Below are 16,896 nucleotides of genomic sequence, written 5' to 3'. Positions count from 1 at the left end.
GACAGTGGAGTTCTATCACTAATTGTACTCAATAATTATCCTGGCACAAATCTGAAGGAAGAATGTATAATCTGCTTTGTGTCGATGACTTCTATATCTCTGACATTCTCACGAGGATACAGCTACAACAAGTTGCCAAAATCACTATGACATTTATATTGGTATCTATTTCATTCATTTCAGGGGTGATCTTGCGACACGCAGACAAAATACATTTAGCTACAGACTCACCTATGAAAACCAAAGAGCCTCTCACCAAATTTGTACATAAAAAACATGAATGTGAAGTACCTTGTTATTACATTATTCATTAAATGAAAGAGGGTGTGTAGACACATAGCAAACACTTATGCACATGACAAAGAAAAGACAATTAAGCAAGCTTAGCTTCCTCAGGAGATAATCTTGTGCAATGTATTTTAAAGTTCCTTTGTACTTATCAGTGAATATATATACACATATATATATACATCTATAGATACGTATACACTGGTAAGTACAAAGGAACTGGAGAAAATCTTGTGCAACTTTTGTAATACATTTCCAATTAATGTCCTCTTATCAATACTCATTCCCTCAGTGCTGAGGACGAAAGTGAACATGTACTATCAGCATCAGGAACAATGATATCAAATCCATTCTAAATTATTTAACAATGAGTTGTCAAGGCGTGGTCTTCCTACAGCGGCTTCTACTGACTGTAAATTTAGCTTTATGATGTCTCATTATCTGATCTATGAATAACTGTTAATTTCATGTTGTCCATTACCACATTTATGTAAAGGATGGGTTGGGCTCATGATGTATTTAGTTCCTGCAGTTAAGCTAACATAAGATATGGTCCTATCATTATTCTATATTTGCACAGGCTGATTAATATGCATATTGTACCAGAACACTAGTGGGAAAAAGCCTTCCGCAGTATCACTATGTCAAACCATGACATTTGTCCACTGCACGATTATTGAGGAACACTGATATTCTGGGCATGATGTCCATAAACCATTTCAAATACCTTGGTTTCATCTACAGTGCACAAAGCATATACCTTAAAAACTTATTTCACATTATACACAAGTTAATGGGATACCTGTTGCGCAGAAAACGAGACAATGACATTTACAATTACAGTTGATATACTGTTGCGTTATGTAATAGAAGATACAGTTACAGTTTATGTAATTTTGTTCAATTGTTTAATTATTCCAGCTACATGAAGGCAACCTGTACATAATCACATCTGCACCACATAGTTGTACCCTCAGACAGAATGTGACATTGTTGTACCCTCAGACAGAATGTGACATAGTTGTACCCTCAGACAGAATGTGACATAGTTGTACCCTCAGACAGAATGTGACATAGTTGTACCCTCAGAAACAATGTGACATAGTTGTAACCTCAGCCACAATGTGATATATGTATACCATTAGTATTAAAATCACCAGACACATTTGACATACATTAATTGTTTAAAAAAGACACTTAACATACCAGTGGGTGGCACACATGCGAACAGGACCTTCCAGAAGAGGGTGAGGAAGTGCATGACATAGTCCATACAGCTGGGCAACTTCTCCTCAGCATCTTCATCAGACTCATCTTCATCACCTGATGACACAACAGACACATGTCAAAGACAGTCACATTAGCCAATAGTGTTGCTTTAGCAAGTGCCAGGTTAATGATGTAATGAAAAACTACAATCAGTTGGTTTCAGCTGCAGAAGATTGCTTCCGGTAGTCTTCATGTTCAGTTCCCATGGGAAAACCATAGTTTACCAGGGATATACCTGCATGGTGCATCATGGGAGTTACCACATACATGTGCTCATATTTAACTACACAACAACAGAATATCAACAATACATAAACTCTCATTTCAAAGAATAAACTTTTCATGGAAAATAATTCAAAATGCATACTGTCATCTTCATAAGTGTTAAAAATCCCCATGTCAATTCAAAGTAATGAACATGCAAACGTTTAAAGGATATATGTGGTATATCTTATTGGCTTCAGTCTGCTTTTTACAAATTTAGATATAATAAAAAGAACAAATTGAAACAGACCATCATATCCAACTGCGACCTGAGAAACAGCATGTCATATAATGGTATGCATATTTAATGTTTATCATTTGTTTAGGGAAAAATGTGTATGGTATTAGAGTTTAAGTTGTCAGCAATTTCTTCGTTTATTATTATCTATAACATTTCTCAAGGTTCATAGCTGATATGAGTGCATAAACCATGTTCATTACAATGGAGTTATACTGCACTACAGAACTGACATAGAAGCTATCAAACTGACACTAAAGATATGAAAACACACAGAAGGAGAAAGTAGGAGTAGATTAGGGACCTCTTTGAGACAGAAGGAAAGAGTGTGTAGATCTATTACTTCTTATTACTGGAGAGAGAGAGAAAGAGTGTAAAGCTTTTGTCACAGAAAGACATATAAACAGTGAAAATCAACTACCTCTTCAAGAAAGAAACACTGGCTACATGTCACACGTAAAATACTTTGCATGTTTCTAAAATATGAACATGTTCCTAGAATGAAATCAACATACTCCTCAGCTATATCTATTAAAACTATCAACAGAAATAGAGTAACCTGAATCAGGGTTGATATGATCCAAAGAAAATGAAAATTGCAACCAAATATTTCAGCATCTAGACTGGTGAGCTGGTCACTGTTTCAGGACTTACCAAGCTGTCCTACTAAGAGATAGGAGCGCACCAGTAAGGAATGGAGAGAGAAAAACAGGCACAGATTTAGTCAGTTTATATACAATTTCTTTATCACTTCAATGCATAATAATACTTAGTGAATGGGTAATAAATCACTTTAACAAAGTCTTCAAAGACTTCCTGTAAAATGTATTTCAGTGTCAGAAAATGGTATTTCTGCCATGGTAAAAGGCAGCCATAATTATCACATAACCTTCACATTATTAATTACCACAGACATTCTTACTTCATCGTATATATGGTGCTGAAGGAAAAGCACTGCATGGGCCATGCGTGTGAAAATGTACAGAAAAGATAACTTTGAGTGATTTATTATTTTGAGCATCTTCTGTGACATAACATAATTTGAGTGATAAATATTTTTCAGCATCCACTTTGACAACATTGAACACCAACATGTAACTACAGTGGTTATATGTGTGTACACCAGACACTTTGCTGCCTACTGTCTAGAGATAGATGATGCCTGACAATACAAAACAACCTTGGTGGATTATATGAGGATAGCTAGCTCACAGGGAGTTCAAGGCTTACTCTGGGACACTGAAAATAGATCCATGACATCTGTGTGAATCTTATTCTGACACTGCTGTCCCCATGTTACCATACAAGCAGGGCCACAGCCCGACAATCAGAACACATAACTGCCCTGTGAAACTAACATTACTCAAGCCATGAATTGTTGGGAGTGGAATCAGTTCAGAATGGCACCTGGTCACATATCCTATGATATGGTATGAATATAACCGGCTGTGGTGTAAAATGCACTTAGTCTTATAGTGGCATGTTTGTACATTTATAGAGATACTACTTGCCCTACAAAAGTCCTGATTAAGCCTTGAATTAGTGTTCTTATTGAACTCACACTGCTGACGAACTGGACCATTGCATGTGACTGACTGACTTACTGAGTTTGGTTTTACGCCGCTTTTAGCAATATTCCAGCAACATCACGGCGGGGGACACCAGAAATGGGCTTCACACATTGTACCCATGTAGGGATTCGAACCCGGGTCTTCGGCATGACGAGCCAACGCTTTAACCATTAGGCTACCCCACCGCCCCCATTGCATGTGAGACAAAACCATTACTGGCAGTACATCAGTTTACATGAGGACTACATATTTTCATACAAGTATCACCAGTGAGCAATTGTCTAAGGAATCACTGTTCAATAATATTTTCCACAATAAACTTGTCCAAATTGTCCTATTTGATGTAACAAATTCATAAGAATTATATGTATCACTTCAGAATGAACAAAACAAAGAATGTATGTACAAAAGATGTGTAACAAAACATGTATGTAGAACTGTTTCAGCTGGCAAATACAACATCCAGGGAAGTCACAATGCCACAACTAGCTACACACATTTATGCTAGTGGCATGCTGAGGCTTCTCCCTAGGGATGGAAATATCGTACTGAGGGGTAGCTTGCATGGGAGAATTATTCAATATCAGAATATTGAGGCATACAGTAATAAAGGTATGATGTTCTGCAGCTCACCTTTTACCTGAATCATTTGATCATTGTACCTGATAAGGTATTTTGATAAAGTATTTTGCTAAGTTTTAATTTTGTCTTTCAGACAGAACCTGCTACACTGTCACATAATCAGTACTTCTCCCATAATAATTCTCATCCCATGGGTAACAAGCAGTGCACCGTGTACAGCTGAGTCCCTACATGCACTTTCCAAATAACATAACTCCTACCAAAATGCATCAATGATTAAAACACTTAAAGCATCTAGAAAGGAATATCAATTGACAGAAATCTTTTGCCATAATATCAATATTTGTAGACAGAATATGGCAGTTAGAGGGAAAGGAATTGGTTAGATGATATCAAAGGACTTAGAATAGTTTCACTGCCAGAGGTTGACTCATTCTGTTCATGTGCTCCAATATATATATCACATGTTCATTGAAGTTATACCTATTTGATTCTATGATGGGTTGCTATTCTGGAGTAGTCATAAACTGCCTTCAAATAGCATGTATAAAAGTTACCAATGTAGCCTAAATATAACATGAAAAATCCCCATGAAAGCAATTATTTTTGACATTTGAATCAGAGCACATGAAAAATGTCAGTAGTAATTAGAGCGACCTAATGAAAATAAATAGGCCACCCATGATTCAGTATCGTTAATAACACCATAGCTGTTTGTTAGTAAAGAAATGATCTCATTAACGTACCAAGTAGCAAAACATATTTGAACTTTTTCTATGCAATATGCACTTGATGAAATATATCTCTACCTACCCATGTTTTGACTTACCAGTCTCATATTCTGAATCCATACCTAATAAGAAAGTGCTGTGTCAGCAATCCTTACAGTGCATTAGAGGTGTTTCTACACACTACATCTAATTCTAGTGCTACTGTGTAGGTGATAGCTATTGAAACTTGATAAAAACTTCTATGAATTTCCACTGTCTCAACTGCTTACAGAATTTCTATTCTGAGTGTCTAACTATACATGATGTGATGGACATATACATGCAGTGATAATTCACAAGGGTAAATGTAAGGTGTAGAGGAGATACGGGTCTCAAAACAGGGAAAGCGAGAGGGATGTGTTTGGAACAAAATATGATGGTCATATTGCAGTAAGGATTAGAAATAATAGTTTTCAGGGATTAAACAAAATCTTTCAGCACACACTAAAAATGGGACTTTTGGGTCTTTTGGTCTGTGAGGGGTTGATATACCAGGTTTGCTCTGTGGCCAAACACTACAGAGCTCGAACACATCTGTAATGAAGGGGTTTGCAGCAAGACACAACATAGTTGTGTGTTGCCAAGCTTACATCTGTGAATGTGTCATAAGTACAGAATATTGTGTATATTCATATAATGACAAGACAATGACAATACTGAACTTCTGCGATGTATTCTATGTAGTTCCAATATCTACCTACATCTATGTACATATCTCTGACACTGACAGTTTCTGGTACATAATCCAGTATACATACATTTATATATGAATACATAGTACACACATTGCAGTGACTTGGCAGCATACCCACCTTTACACATCTCGGTTTTCGCTTTCTTTTCTGTTCAAACCAAAATTGTTCACAAATACACTTGCTCCTAGCTTATACTATAATACAACATGAACTTTTTCAAATATTTACCTCTTTTGATAACAATGACTATGGCTTACACTCAGGATATAGTCTTCCAAACATCATTTTGTTTTCAAAGTACAACTAGAAAACATTATTTTCAATTACTTCATTAACCAACATGAACCAGTCAACAAAATCAAACATTTGATTTTACTACACACATCTGTTGTATGAGAATGATAAAAACTGCTGAAATTTGCTTCTAAAACTACGGAGACCCATAGTAAACAGTAAAACCATCCGCAGAATGTCCCTAGCTGGCAGCCATCCTATGGTAATTGATGACACTGCTGACTGGGATACAGTGGTAGACTTGAGGAAAACAGTGAATTATCATTTATAGTAGTGTTATTGACAGGTTCTAAGTACACGGTGCAAGCTGTCTAATATTAGTCCTTGTGACCCATAACCAGTTAGTGGTAGTACCTTGTATACATATGCACACGGAAACCTAGATGGTCCATACAATGCTTATTTCTTAGATAAAAGAATTTACCCCCGCAAGCTTCTGTAAATGATAACAGGATTAAGTGTCAATAAAATCGGAAACTTTCTCTTAAAAATTCCCTCCATTACAAATCATTTAAACAGAAAAAAAGAAACAAGGCTGATATTCATGTTAATAAAGAATTTGTAAAATGAAAACAATTTCATATGAAAATACATATTGATAAAATAGCTGAACAACATGCTGCTGTAGCTGATTAAGAGTACACATGGGGAATTCTTTAGGTGTTTTGATGTAAATTCAATCCACATCATCAGAGCATTTCTGCCACATCTCTAGAATCTACCAGTGTTGATTGTCAGCTCTCAAAATAATATACCACTAAACTTCATAAATACATCAATATGAATTAACATGTACAGTAACAAGCAGAAAAAATGCGACTTTTCACAGACGTAGTTTCAAAATTTATTTACTGATAAATTCAGTTATATTTTTCATACATCCACTCTGGATACTGAAGTTTACATTTATGCAAGTCAATAGTCTGTAAGTCCACCGTTTCCCTCGATGCACTGCTGAATACGGCGTCCCATGCTGTCAATCAAATTGTCTATGTAGTCCTGGGGTAGGTCCACCCATATTTGACTGATGAGATTAGACCACTCAACGACACTCTTCGGTTCCAACTTTTCTAATTTGTCCTTCATAATCTGCCACACATTTTCAATTGGGTTCAGGTGTGGTGATGACGCTGGAAATTTCTGTAAGGTCACATGACTCGTTTCAAACCAGTTACAGGTTTGTCTTGACTTGTGTACAGGTGCATTGTCCTGTAAAAGTTTGAAAGGTATTCCACTCTGTCCTATATGGGATTCCACGATGCCTTCTTGTATAAGTTGACAGTACTTGGGTGAATCCATCCTTCCTGTAATAGTTAGCAGCGGCGTTACCCCGAGCTTGCCTATACCACCCCAAACCATGAGAACTTCTGAATCATTTTGCAGCTACTTCCACCTCTTGACCCCCTCTTTCTTGTGATCCTATGAAATTGAAACTTTCATTCATCCGTAAAAATCACATTTGAAAAGTCTGTACCCTGCATTTCCATGCACCACTCGAGCCTTTTCTCCATATGTGCTGTTGTCATCAATGGAACTTTCTTCCGCACTCGCTTGACATATCCAGATTGCTTTAAAGATCTTCTGATTGTCCATTCTGATACCTTAGGGGTTCCTTGACTTGACGCCTTCACAGCAAGCTGTTTTGCAGACCAGTTTGGGTACTGCGCCGCGAGACGCGCGATACGTCGTCTGTCATTTGCCCCAAGAGTAGCACGACGTCCCGATCCAGTCTGTCGCTCTGTCCCTAGCCCTGCGTCAAATTTCTTCAAATTTCGGTAAACAGAGGTCCGATGCAGTCCCGTCAGTTTCACAAGTCTAGTAACGGATGTAATACCTGCTTCATAACATGCCAAGAGTCGATTTCTGTTGTTTTGTAACGTCATGGTAAAGCTTCGGTATCGTCTGCTAGAAACGAGGTCACGTGATCAAGCCATCCCTGAACCCAAGGGAGATAATTCCATACCAACGAGGCAACCCATGGCGGCTAGAAACAATGTATTTCGTTTTTTTTGATAGTGGGATCAAGTCTACAGAATAAATTTTTTTGTCGCATTTTTTCTGCTCGTTACTATTCAATATCACCCCTTTAGATCATCATAAAATGTATTTAAGATTCAGCTGTATTCTGTTGTTATAAGTATATCCAAAGGACTCATTCAGTTTTCATGTTTTTGCTTTGAAAGATATGCATGATGAAAACAATACGTCTCCTTCATTAACTTTCTGGAATAAGAATGACAATCTGATAATTCATTCCAGTCTGAAGAATTCTGAACAGAGCTAAAGTTTGAGTTGGAAAACAGATAAAGTTGAAAAGACAGTTCATATTTCATTATGGCAGAAGTGCATTTAACACGAACAAGTAATATGATTATGGCCTTTGCTTGAGGGATTCCTTACAAGGCTGACAGGCACAAGAGTTAGTGATGTGAAATCAGTGCAGTACTAACCAGCGCTGACAGTGATGGCCTCTGTGAACTGTTCCCTCCATGACGATGTTCCAACAACCAGGGACACATTGGCTTTCTTCAGCAGCTTGTCCACAACACTCTGGGAAGCAACAGACAATCATTAGTGAGTGAGCTGGGTTTAACCTTCTTTGAGTGAGTGAGTTAAATCCTAACATCACATCATCAATATTCAGAAATTTTGTAACTTGAACAAGTTATACAATATTACTATACTTTTAAACCTGTCATTAAAGGACAATATATTAACCAGCAATATGTATTAAAAATTACTAAAAATTAGTTAAACTCTAAAATATCTGACTATGATATATAAACTGACAATATCATATCTGACTACCATACATTGCTAGCGAGAAATGTAAGGTCACCATACTAGGGTATGTTATAACAATGTGTCAACACAACGTGGGAGGAAGTGTTGCAGTTCATAACTGATCACTGTTATGGTGCTGAAAGGCCAAAGATCACAATCATTATTCAACCCTCAATTCTGCAGATCATTGCACAGTGAGTGAGTGAGCGATTATTGCTTAATGCTGCATCAGGATCATCGCACAAGTAAAGGATGCAGTTGCGCAGCTAAATGAAACACCTCAGCCCACTAGGCCATTAATGCCCCTCATTAATGAGTAAGAATTAACTAGTAAGGAACACAATAATCTTGCATAGAACATTGTACTGCTGTGTTTGATGTTTATGAATTGTAACAACAAAGATGTTAAGTGAAACAGTAGTTGCTCGTGTGTTTATACCACTGCATGTCAGTACGTGTACACATGACTTACAGTTTTATACCACTGCATGTCAATATGTGTACACATGACTTACAGTTTTATACCACTGCATGTCAATACGTGTACACATGACTTACAGTTTTATACCACTGCATGTCAATACGTGTACACATGACTTACAGTTTTATACCACTGCATGTCAATACGTGTACACATGACTTACAGTTTTACAGACAACAGGATAGTCACATGACTACCTTCATAATCACATGATTGACACATTTTGATGCTACTTTCATGAGATTGCATTCTTGAAATGACATAAACACTGATGAAATACTTCCTCATTCCTTGGGAAACCCTGAGAATTATCTGCATGCATCATACAGAAGTGGTTTTGACCCTTTTATCTTGAACTACCGGTTAGCAGTTCACCTCACACTGGGAAAAGACTTGCCACAACCATCCTTGTGAAGAAAATAAGGAAATGCAGACAGGAGCTATCAACTCAATCAGCGTCTGGACTGACTGCGATAGCCTACAGCAATCTCTGGCTTGGTCAATGATTACCAAAACTTATAATTGCCACAGTACATGAACAACTTTGAAGGTTTCCACTATCATGCAGACCATGATGTCTATTGTGTCTTCCTGTACTGGATGTAAACATATTACAATGGTCTGTTACCGTGGCTGATTTACTGAAGTACTTAACAGACCTTTCTCATCTACTGTCAATACTACGTTAAACTAACCTAACCAAATGAAACCAAACTAAAACAGATTTTAACATAGAACAATTTGAGCATACATGTGCTTATGTCATCTCTATTTGCACTATTTTATTCTACAACACACCTGTTTGCATGCTCTCACTGCAACCATAAGTCACACATGCCATTCCAAGACCTCATTAATGAGTACCAATAAGCTAGTGAGGAACACAGTAATAATGAAAGAAGTGGTTATCAATAAAGTTTGTCAATATTGTTTGAAGATCATAAGAGCAGATGTTCAAACAATGATGTTTCATACTGCAATGGAATCATTCACAGTGAAAGTCAGTCAGTTAATTGTAATTCATATAGGGACGAAAACATCCTCATATGAACAATAAATATTTTTTTAAATTTTAACATACACACATGAATGTGTGTATCACAAGTTCTCAAGTTCCTGACAAATGTTTATCTTCATGTTCCTGACAAATGTTTATCTTCATGTTCCTGACAAATGTTTATCTTCATGTTCCTGACAAATGTTTATCTTCATGTTCCTGACAAATGTTTATCTTCATGTTCCTGACAAATGTTTAGCTTCATGTTCCTGACAAATGTTTAGCTTCATGTTCCTGACAAATGTTTAGCTTCATGTTCCTGACAAATGTTTATCTTCATGTTCCTGACAAATGTTTTTCTTCATGTTCCTGACAAATCTTCATCTTCCCATCAATTTGGCAGTGTTCTTAACTGCAGTAATGGTCTATTACCCTTTGCTTGCTTGCAACATCCGAGGCTATATGACAAGAGTGTGTTGCAATACCCTGTCAGCCTACACGTGCAGCCATGTAAATGCTACAATAAAAGTAGCATAATGGTACAAGAATAGAGAGCTGCCCCCACACCTAAGTACCACCTTCACACTTTTACTCGTCATCAAAACGCAAACGCAAATTAAGCCCTTTCATGAAGTTTTCACACCTTTCCAAGAGACAACAGCCAAAATGACCCTTTACTTATATTGAAATAGTGTTATGCCATATGACAAGATGGCTGAACTGTTAAAAGCAGTGCAAAGCTCTTCTCCTTATTTCCTTTTCCAAGCATGCTGCTTCTGTTCATCATGGCCTAGCTTCTTCCACCAGCTACGCACTCCATACCATCCAGACATACCTTCCCAGCTCTGTGTTAGATGCATGATCCTGTTTCCTCAACCCTCATAAAGGTCTATATAGTCTACAGTGTTTTCTCTTCACATACCGCATTGTTGATGTATTTAGCTGATGCCACATGGCTGGCTTCTATCAGAGGAACTGTGACAGGACACAACCAGTACAGACATTTAACTCAGTTATTGCATGTACATTCACTTCACGATCTGTCCTTTTGATAACTTTATTGGCAACTGACTAGGGAGAATATAAAAATGGTTCTACTCCATAGCTACAGCTAATAAAAGCGACAACTCCCCTTATACATCCATAAATAATCTCTGCTAAAACAATTATGATTCCAACTATCATGAGCTTGAATTTAGGAACCAGATTCCAACAGCGGTGATCCCAGGTGTTTGTGGAAAGGTGAGTGCATCCTGCCCACCGGTGGCATCCATCACAAACACATGCAAAGGCTAGTCAATTGTCAGAATGGGAATTTTCTTTTTTTGCATCAGACACCTTTTTTGTCACTGATGTGTCAAATTTAGAAATGTCTAAATTAAAACATTCTCAGCACCCAGAAACTTAGGTTATAGTTACCTACAATTTGTGTTGTGCTTTGGAAATGGCAACATAAGTATCCAAACTCTATTTCTGTGTAAAACAAATTAAAATGGAAATGTAATGTTTCTTTTCACACTAAAAAAAATAGTTTCCTCATCATAATATCAAAGCATCATATTATGGCTTGCCAGTTGAATGGAAAGCAAGTCACACAGTTCTTTACCGTTTAGGTAACGAAGTGCTGACAAAGCAAGAATCATAATCGGGCAAATCTGGGTCCAATTAGGATGTAGTATATCTAAGCGATGCAACTCAGGAAAGCAAACTGCTGTGTGGCAGGCAATTTGACCACACATACCCCTATATTCAAGGTAAGTTATGGGCTTATGATAACAGTGTCTGTGCAAGAATTGTTTCTTGTAGATTGTTACCAGCACCCTCTGAATGTAGGTGATAAGAGCCTGGCTGACTTGTCTTCACAACATATATGTCGGCATAGTGATGAAATAAGGAACAGACTTCACCTCATAGACAAAACAACTTTGGCTTTGTATTTGTCAAAATGTTGTTGAGGTACTTACAGATATACATTAGGCTATGTACTTACACTCTTTCTTTAATCTTGGTCACAAGAAAGACAAGATGAAGGGACATGTTATGCATCACTTTGTTACTGTTACATATCTCGATTACTTTTCATCATCAAACAGTATGCCAGAAAGAACTAAGTAGAAATAAATGGAAATTCTTACTTCATCAGTGACATGTGACACAAACATGAAACATAAATCACATATTTCCATCACAATGACCATAGTTTTAACCAAGTTAGTTTTCAAGTCTATTCTACTCCAAACCCCACAGAGTGAAGAGGATCTTAAAGTTGTGTAAGCCTAAGGGTACATTTTCTTGCCATTAATTCTCTCCTCTCTTCTCCTCATTGAAATCAACCTGCAATATCTACAGAATACCCCTCAAGGACCCAACACATTAACATTTAGATTATGTCCTTTATCAAAACCTGTCTCCGTTCAGGGATTTAAGTAATAAAATATATTTTACTAGGTTTGAGGATATTTGAGTAGTGCCCTTTCTTTCAGTGTAAATAAAATAGATATACAATACATCCAAACATTACCTGCTGCTTCCGAAAACTGATTTCATACTTTTGTTACTTTGCAATGCTGAGTATTTCTGAGGTGCACATCCAGCTCCAGGAAGATTGTTTTATCAAGGGGAACATCTGCTTTAGGAATCAAACAAGCATGAAACAGATTCCAGAGCATCAGCCAGGGCTGTGTGCTATGTATATGCACTGTTCTGCCCCAGTGACAAAACAATTCTGCCTGGATAGATATACTGGATGTAAAAGAAATTAGCCAATATACCTGTTTCCTCAGTTTCAATGTTCGCTTTACATAATCTATTTGGGTAACCTACTCTCTCTCTGCCACAAAATTCACAACAAATTGCCATAAAAACACAAATATGCCCTAGGTTCTTGCTTCAAAACATGTCCTTCGTTGTTGGAAATTAAGGTAACGACTTCTATTTCTGTATTGTGCAAATTTCATTGCATAAAGCGGAAGACGTGGGAGTCATGTTTTTATACAGCCAAAAGCTATGTAGCTCAGGATGAAGTGTTAAGTATTTTCTGAGCAATGTTGAAGTTATGCATAACTTATAGCAGATGGAATAGTTCAGTGATAAAAGTCACAATTAACATTGAATGTGTTGACATTTACACATATTACATTCCAGGTCATGCCTCCCAATATTTATACAATCTTCACTGGCATATGCATCATTCTGAATGTAAATGTTATGGTGGTTACATTTACACCTATGACCCCTTTCTCTGACCTTGTCATATAACCATTGCAAAGGTAATTTGATGCAACATAGTCCCTGCAGTTTGATACAAGATGTATGAGTGAGTTTAGTTTTACGCCGCACTCAGCAATATTCCAGCTATATGGCGGACAAGATGTATGAAAATGTCAAAGTTCACAAAAGATTATATAAACATGAACAAGATGTTATGTATGAGATTTCACCATTGAGGTACCCATTTATACATACAGATGTGTCTACGTAATTACCATAATGATATTATTAAAATGGCGGCCATGCAGCATTACAACTGAGCAAATTGTAGAAAGACACACATTCGTTGGGATAATGTACACAGCTAAACAAAAAGCTTTCAGATAACACGCCAAAAGTCTTCGGAAAAATGGTGGGCTTAAAAACAGCTGAATTAAGGAATTCCTTATTTTGGATGATGAATGAAAACACGCTCTGCCAAATTCTGATGTCCAGAAACTTTGACACATGGTTCACAAATACATATATATCATCTAGATAATGCGTAATTTCACATGCTTATTAAAAGTCCTAAGTAGTATAAGGTCTCTAGCTTGTAATTACATCTTTCACACATATACCACTGATAAATATTTATTCATCAGAAACTGGTAGTGATTATCCCATTGACTGGAGTGTCTAAGTGCTGGGCTTTGGACTAGCTATTCCTCTGACATGAATATTCATGAATGATTGCCAAATTACCAGTAAACTTAGGTCAGTCAGTAACAGTTATACTACAGGAATGAAACATCCAATCAGACCGCTAAAGATTCTCTTGGCAAGTAGGCGGGTAAATTTGTCGTTTTGTCAATGCCCTTATATATACTGAGAGAAACAAATAAAGGATCACAGGAAAATTCAAGCGTTCCTTTACTATTTTCCAGTTTACATCACCAACTATTTGAAAATTGGATACGTAAGTTGGAATAGCTGTTTGTTTGCTGGTTATTACTGCAATCAGCAATATTCCAGCTATATGCTGGCTGGCTGTAAATTATCAAGTCCATTCCAGTCAATCCAGTGATTGACATCTTCAATGTGTGGAAATGGGATGTCAAAGACATACAGTCTAACAACCCAGGGCCTAGATTTTCGAAGCTCTCTTAGCATTTAAGATAGACGTAAGTTAATGTTAATATATGGCACTTATGACTATCGTAGCGCTAAGAGAGCTTCGAAAATCTAGGCCCCGCCCAGTAAGATGCATTTTACACCAAAGATGGTTGTCAAAGGCCAAGTATAACTGGCATCATCATAATGAAGGAAGGATCAGTTGACTTGGGTTGAGTTTTACGTCACATCGGCATTATACCAGCCATATAGCAATGAGACCAAGCCTGCACTCATACAGGTTTTAAATTCAAAATCCAAATGAGTCTTTTCAAAATCCAAATGATTCTTTTCAAAATATATGTTACATTATATTATGTATTCATTACATTATTATTTACAAACAGAAAATGTCATAGCACCAAATTAAAAAACAAGCAATCCGTCATTCACATTACATAGTTACAATTTATGATACAGGTCAATATTGAAAGAAGGATGAAGTAGGTGAAGGCAAGTGAAAATATTGGTCTGCACATGCCAGTACTCAAATGTAATTCGAAAACTTGGTCACATAAAACAAATAAACATACGTTTTTTAAATAATTTAGCATGAGATCATTTAAATTTCTTCCAAGAAGAAACTAATGATACAAAAAGTGAGAAAGCAATAGAAATCAATCATTGTTTATCAAGGAAGTATTTCACACAAGCAAAGGCGAGAGGCAGGCAACCACTGCCAGCACAAAGACTTGACTACTATGTTCTTGGCAACTACCCATATGTAAGACTGTACTTTCGAAGAGCATAGACGATGTAATGCTGATTTTCAAAGACAAATCCATCTCTAGGGCCAGTTCAAAGCCATTATGGGAATGACAAAACTATTGAAAAACAACCATCTTTATCAAGTTGTGAAAGAGAAATATACTTCTCAGAGGATCGAAATCAAAGAGCATCTTTTGAGAAACTAGCTGCAAATGACTCATTGCACATTGAGGGTCTTCATGGGAGAGTGCTGTTTCAAAAAAGATAATTAGACTGTTTGAAATTGGAAATGGCATATAACTGAAAACCATGAAACAATTGTTCAACCCATTTCCAGTGTTTCAGGAGATGCAACAGGAATATATCCCAGGAGTGTGTTAATGATGTTCCTGGGTAACCAACCATCCTTCACCTGTCTCTCTGCTGGGAGAAGTGTATGTGAGGACAGTACTGAAAGCACTTCCCTGAATATGCATCAGAGCGTAAGGACATGGAAAACAGGGAAATGTTTTTTTAAGATATCACAAAAGAAATGTAATCAATGATTTCATCATACGCTCATAAAACTTCTTATCACATCATCGCAACAGTATTTTTTAACAAAAGGAAAAGTAAGTGAGTGAGTTCAGTTTTATGCCGCTTTTAGCAATATTCAAGCAATATCACGGCGGGGGACACCAGAAATAGGCTTTACACATTGTGCCTATGTGGGGAATCAAACCCGGGTCCTAAGTGTGACCCCACTGCCCACAAAAGGAAAAGAGTTTTACACAACACAAGCAAGCACACAAATCAGGCTAATTCGACACAACTGACAAGTCAAGTTGTTTTAAACTTTACCATATTAGCCTACTGTCAAATTCTGTTTTGCCAAAAGTTGAGTGTCAATATGACATCAAAGATTTGCCAAACATGCCAAAAAGACATAAAATGTTTATTAAAGATGCTAGATATCGATACAATTAAATGCTAGTCAGTTCAACACCTCAGGCTATCCAATAAACCAGCTAGATTGTGAAGTGTGAAAGACAACACACTGGCTTAGGTAAATCTAATTGCAAGGCAATTCCTCCTCCCTTCAAAACATGATACTGGAGAAACATAAACAACTGATGCTGGCAAGGAAGCCCTGGAGTTGATGGCGCTGCAATCACTTGGCCACTGCTGAGTAAAAATCCGAAACATATCGATCCTCGGACTTGTGCAATTGATTTTGGATAGAGAGATAGCTGTATCCCATTTTGAGCAAATAAACTGGTACCATTGTCCATCTAACACTGGCAGAGATGGATTGCAAATATCAATGGAGCAACTCCCACATACTGAGGGATGAGTGAGCCGAATATACACGTATAGAGACACACCAAGTGTGGGGCTATGTTTGAGGTGAGCCGAATATACACATATAGAGGCACACCAAGTGTGGGGCTATGTTTGAGGTGAGCCGAATATACACATATAGAGGCACACCAAGTGTGGGGCTATGTTTGAGGTGAGCCGAATATACACCTATAGAGGCACACCAAGTGTGGGGCTATGTTTGAGGCGAGCTGAATATACACGTATTGAGGCACACCAAGTGCGGGGCTACGT

At 37.3% G+C, this 16,896-nt stretch overlaps 1 protein-coding gene across 1 annotated transcript in view; it reads right to left on the bottom strand.

Moving 5' to 3' along the window:
• The window catches only part of LOC124260729 (sodium/calcium exchanger 3-like), a 109,811-nt gene that overhangs the window by 4,360 nt on the left and 88,555 nt on the right, over positions 1-16,896 (bottom strand). The window contains 3 exon segments of the mRNA XM_046695047.1: positions 1,495-1,611; positions 2,714-2,725; positions 8,422-8,521. Of these exon segments, the coding sequence (XP_046551003.1) occupies positions 1,495-1,611; positions 2,714-2,725; positions 8,422-8,521 (229 nt within the window).

Source organism: Haliotis rubra, unplaced genomic scaffold (assembly GCF_003918875.1).
Source record: "Haliotis rubra isolate DU_JTF1 unplaced genomic scaffold, ASM391887v1 Scf119, whole genome shotgun sequence".
NCBI classification, from domain to species: domain Eukaryota; kingdom Metazoa; phylum Mollusca; class Gastropoda; order Lepetellida; family Haliotidae; genus Haliotis; species Haliotis rubra.
Note: the sequence above shows the minus strand (reverse complement) of the source record. Positions and strands in the feature narration are given on the sequence as shown.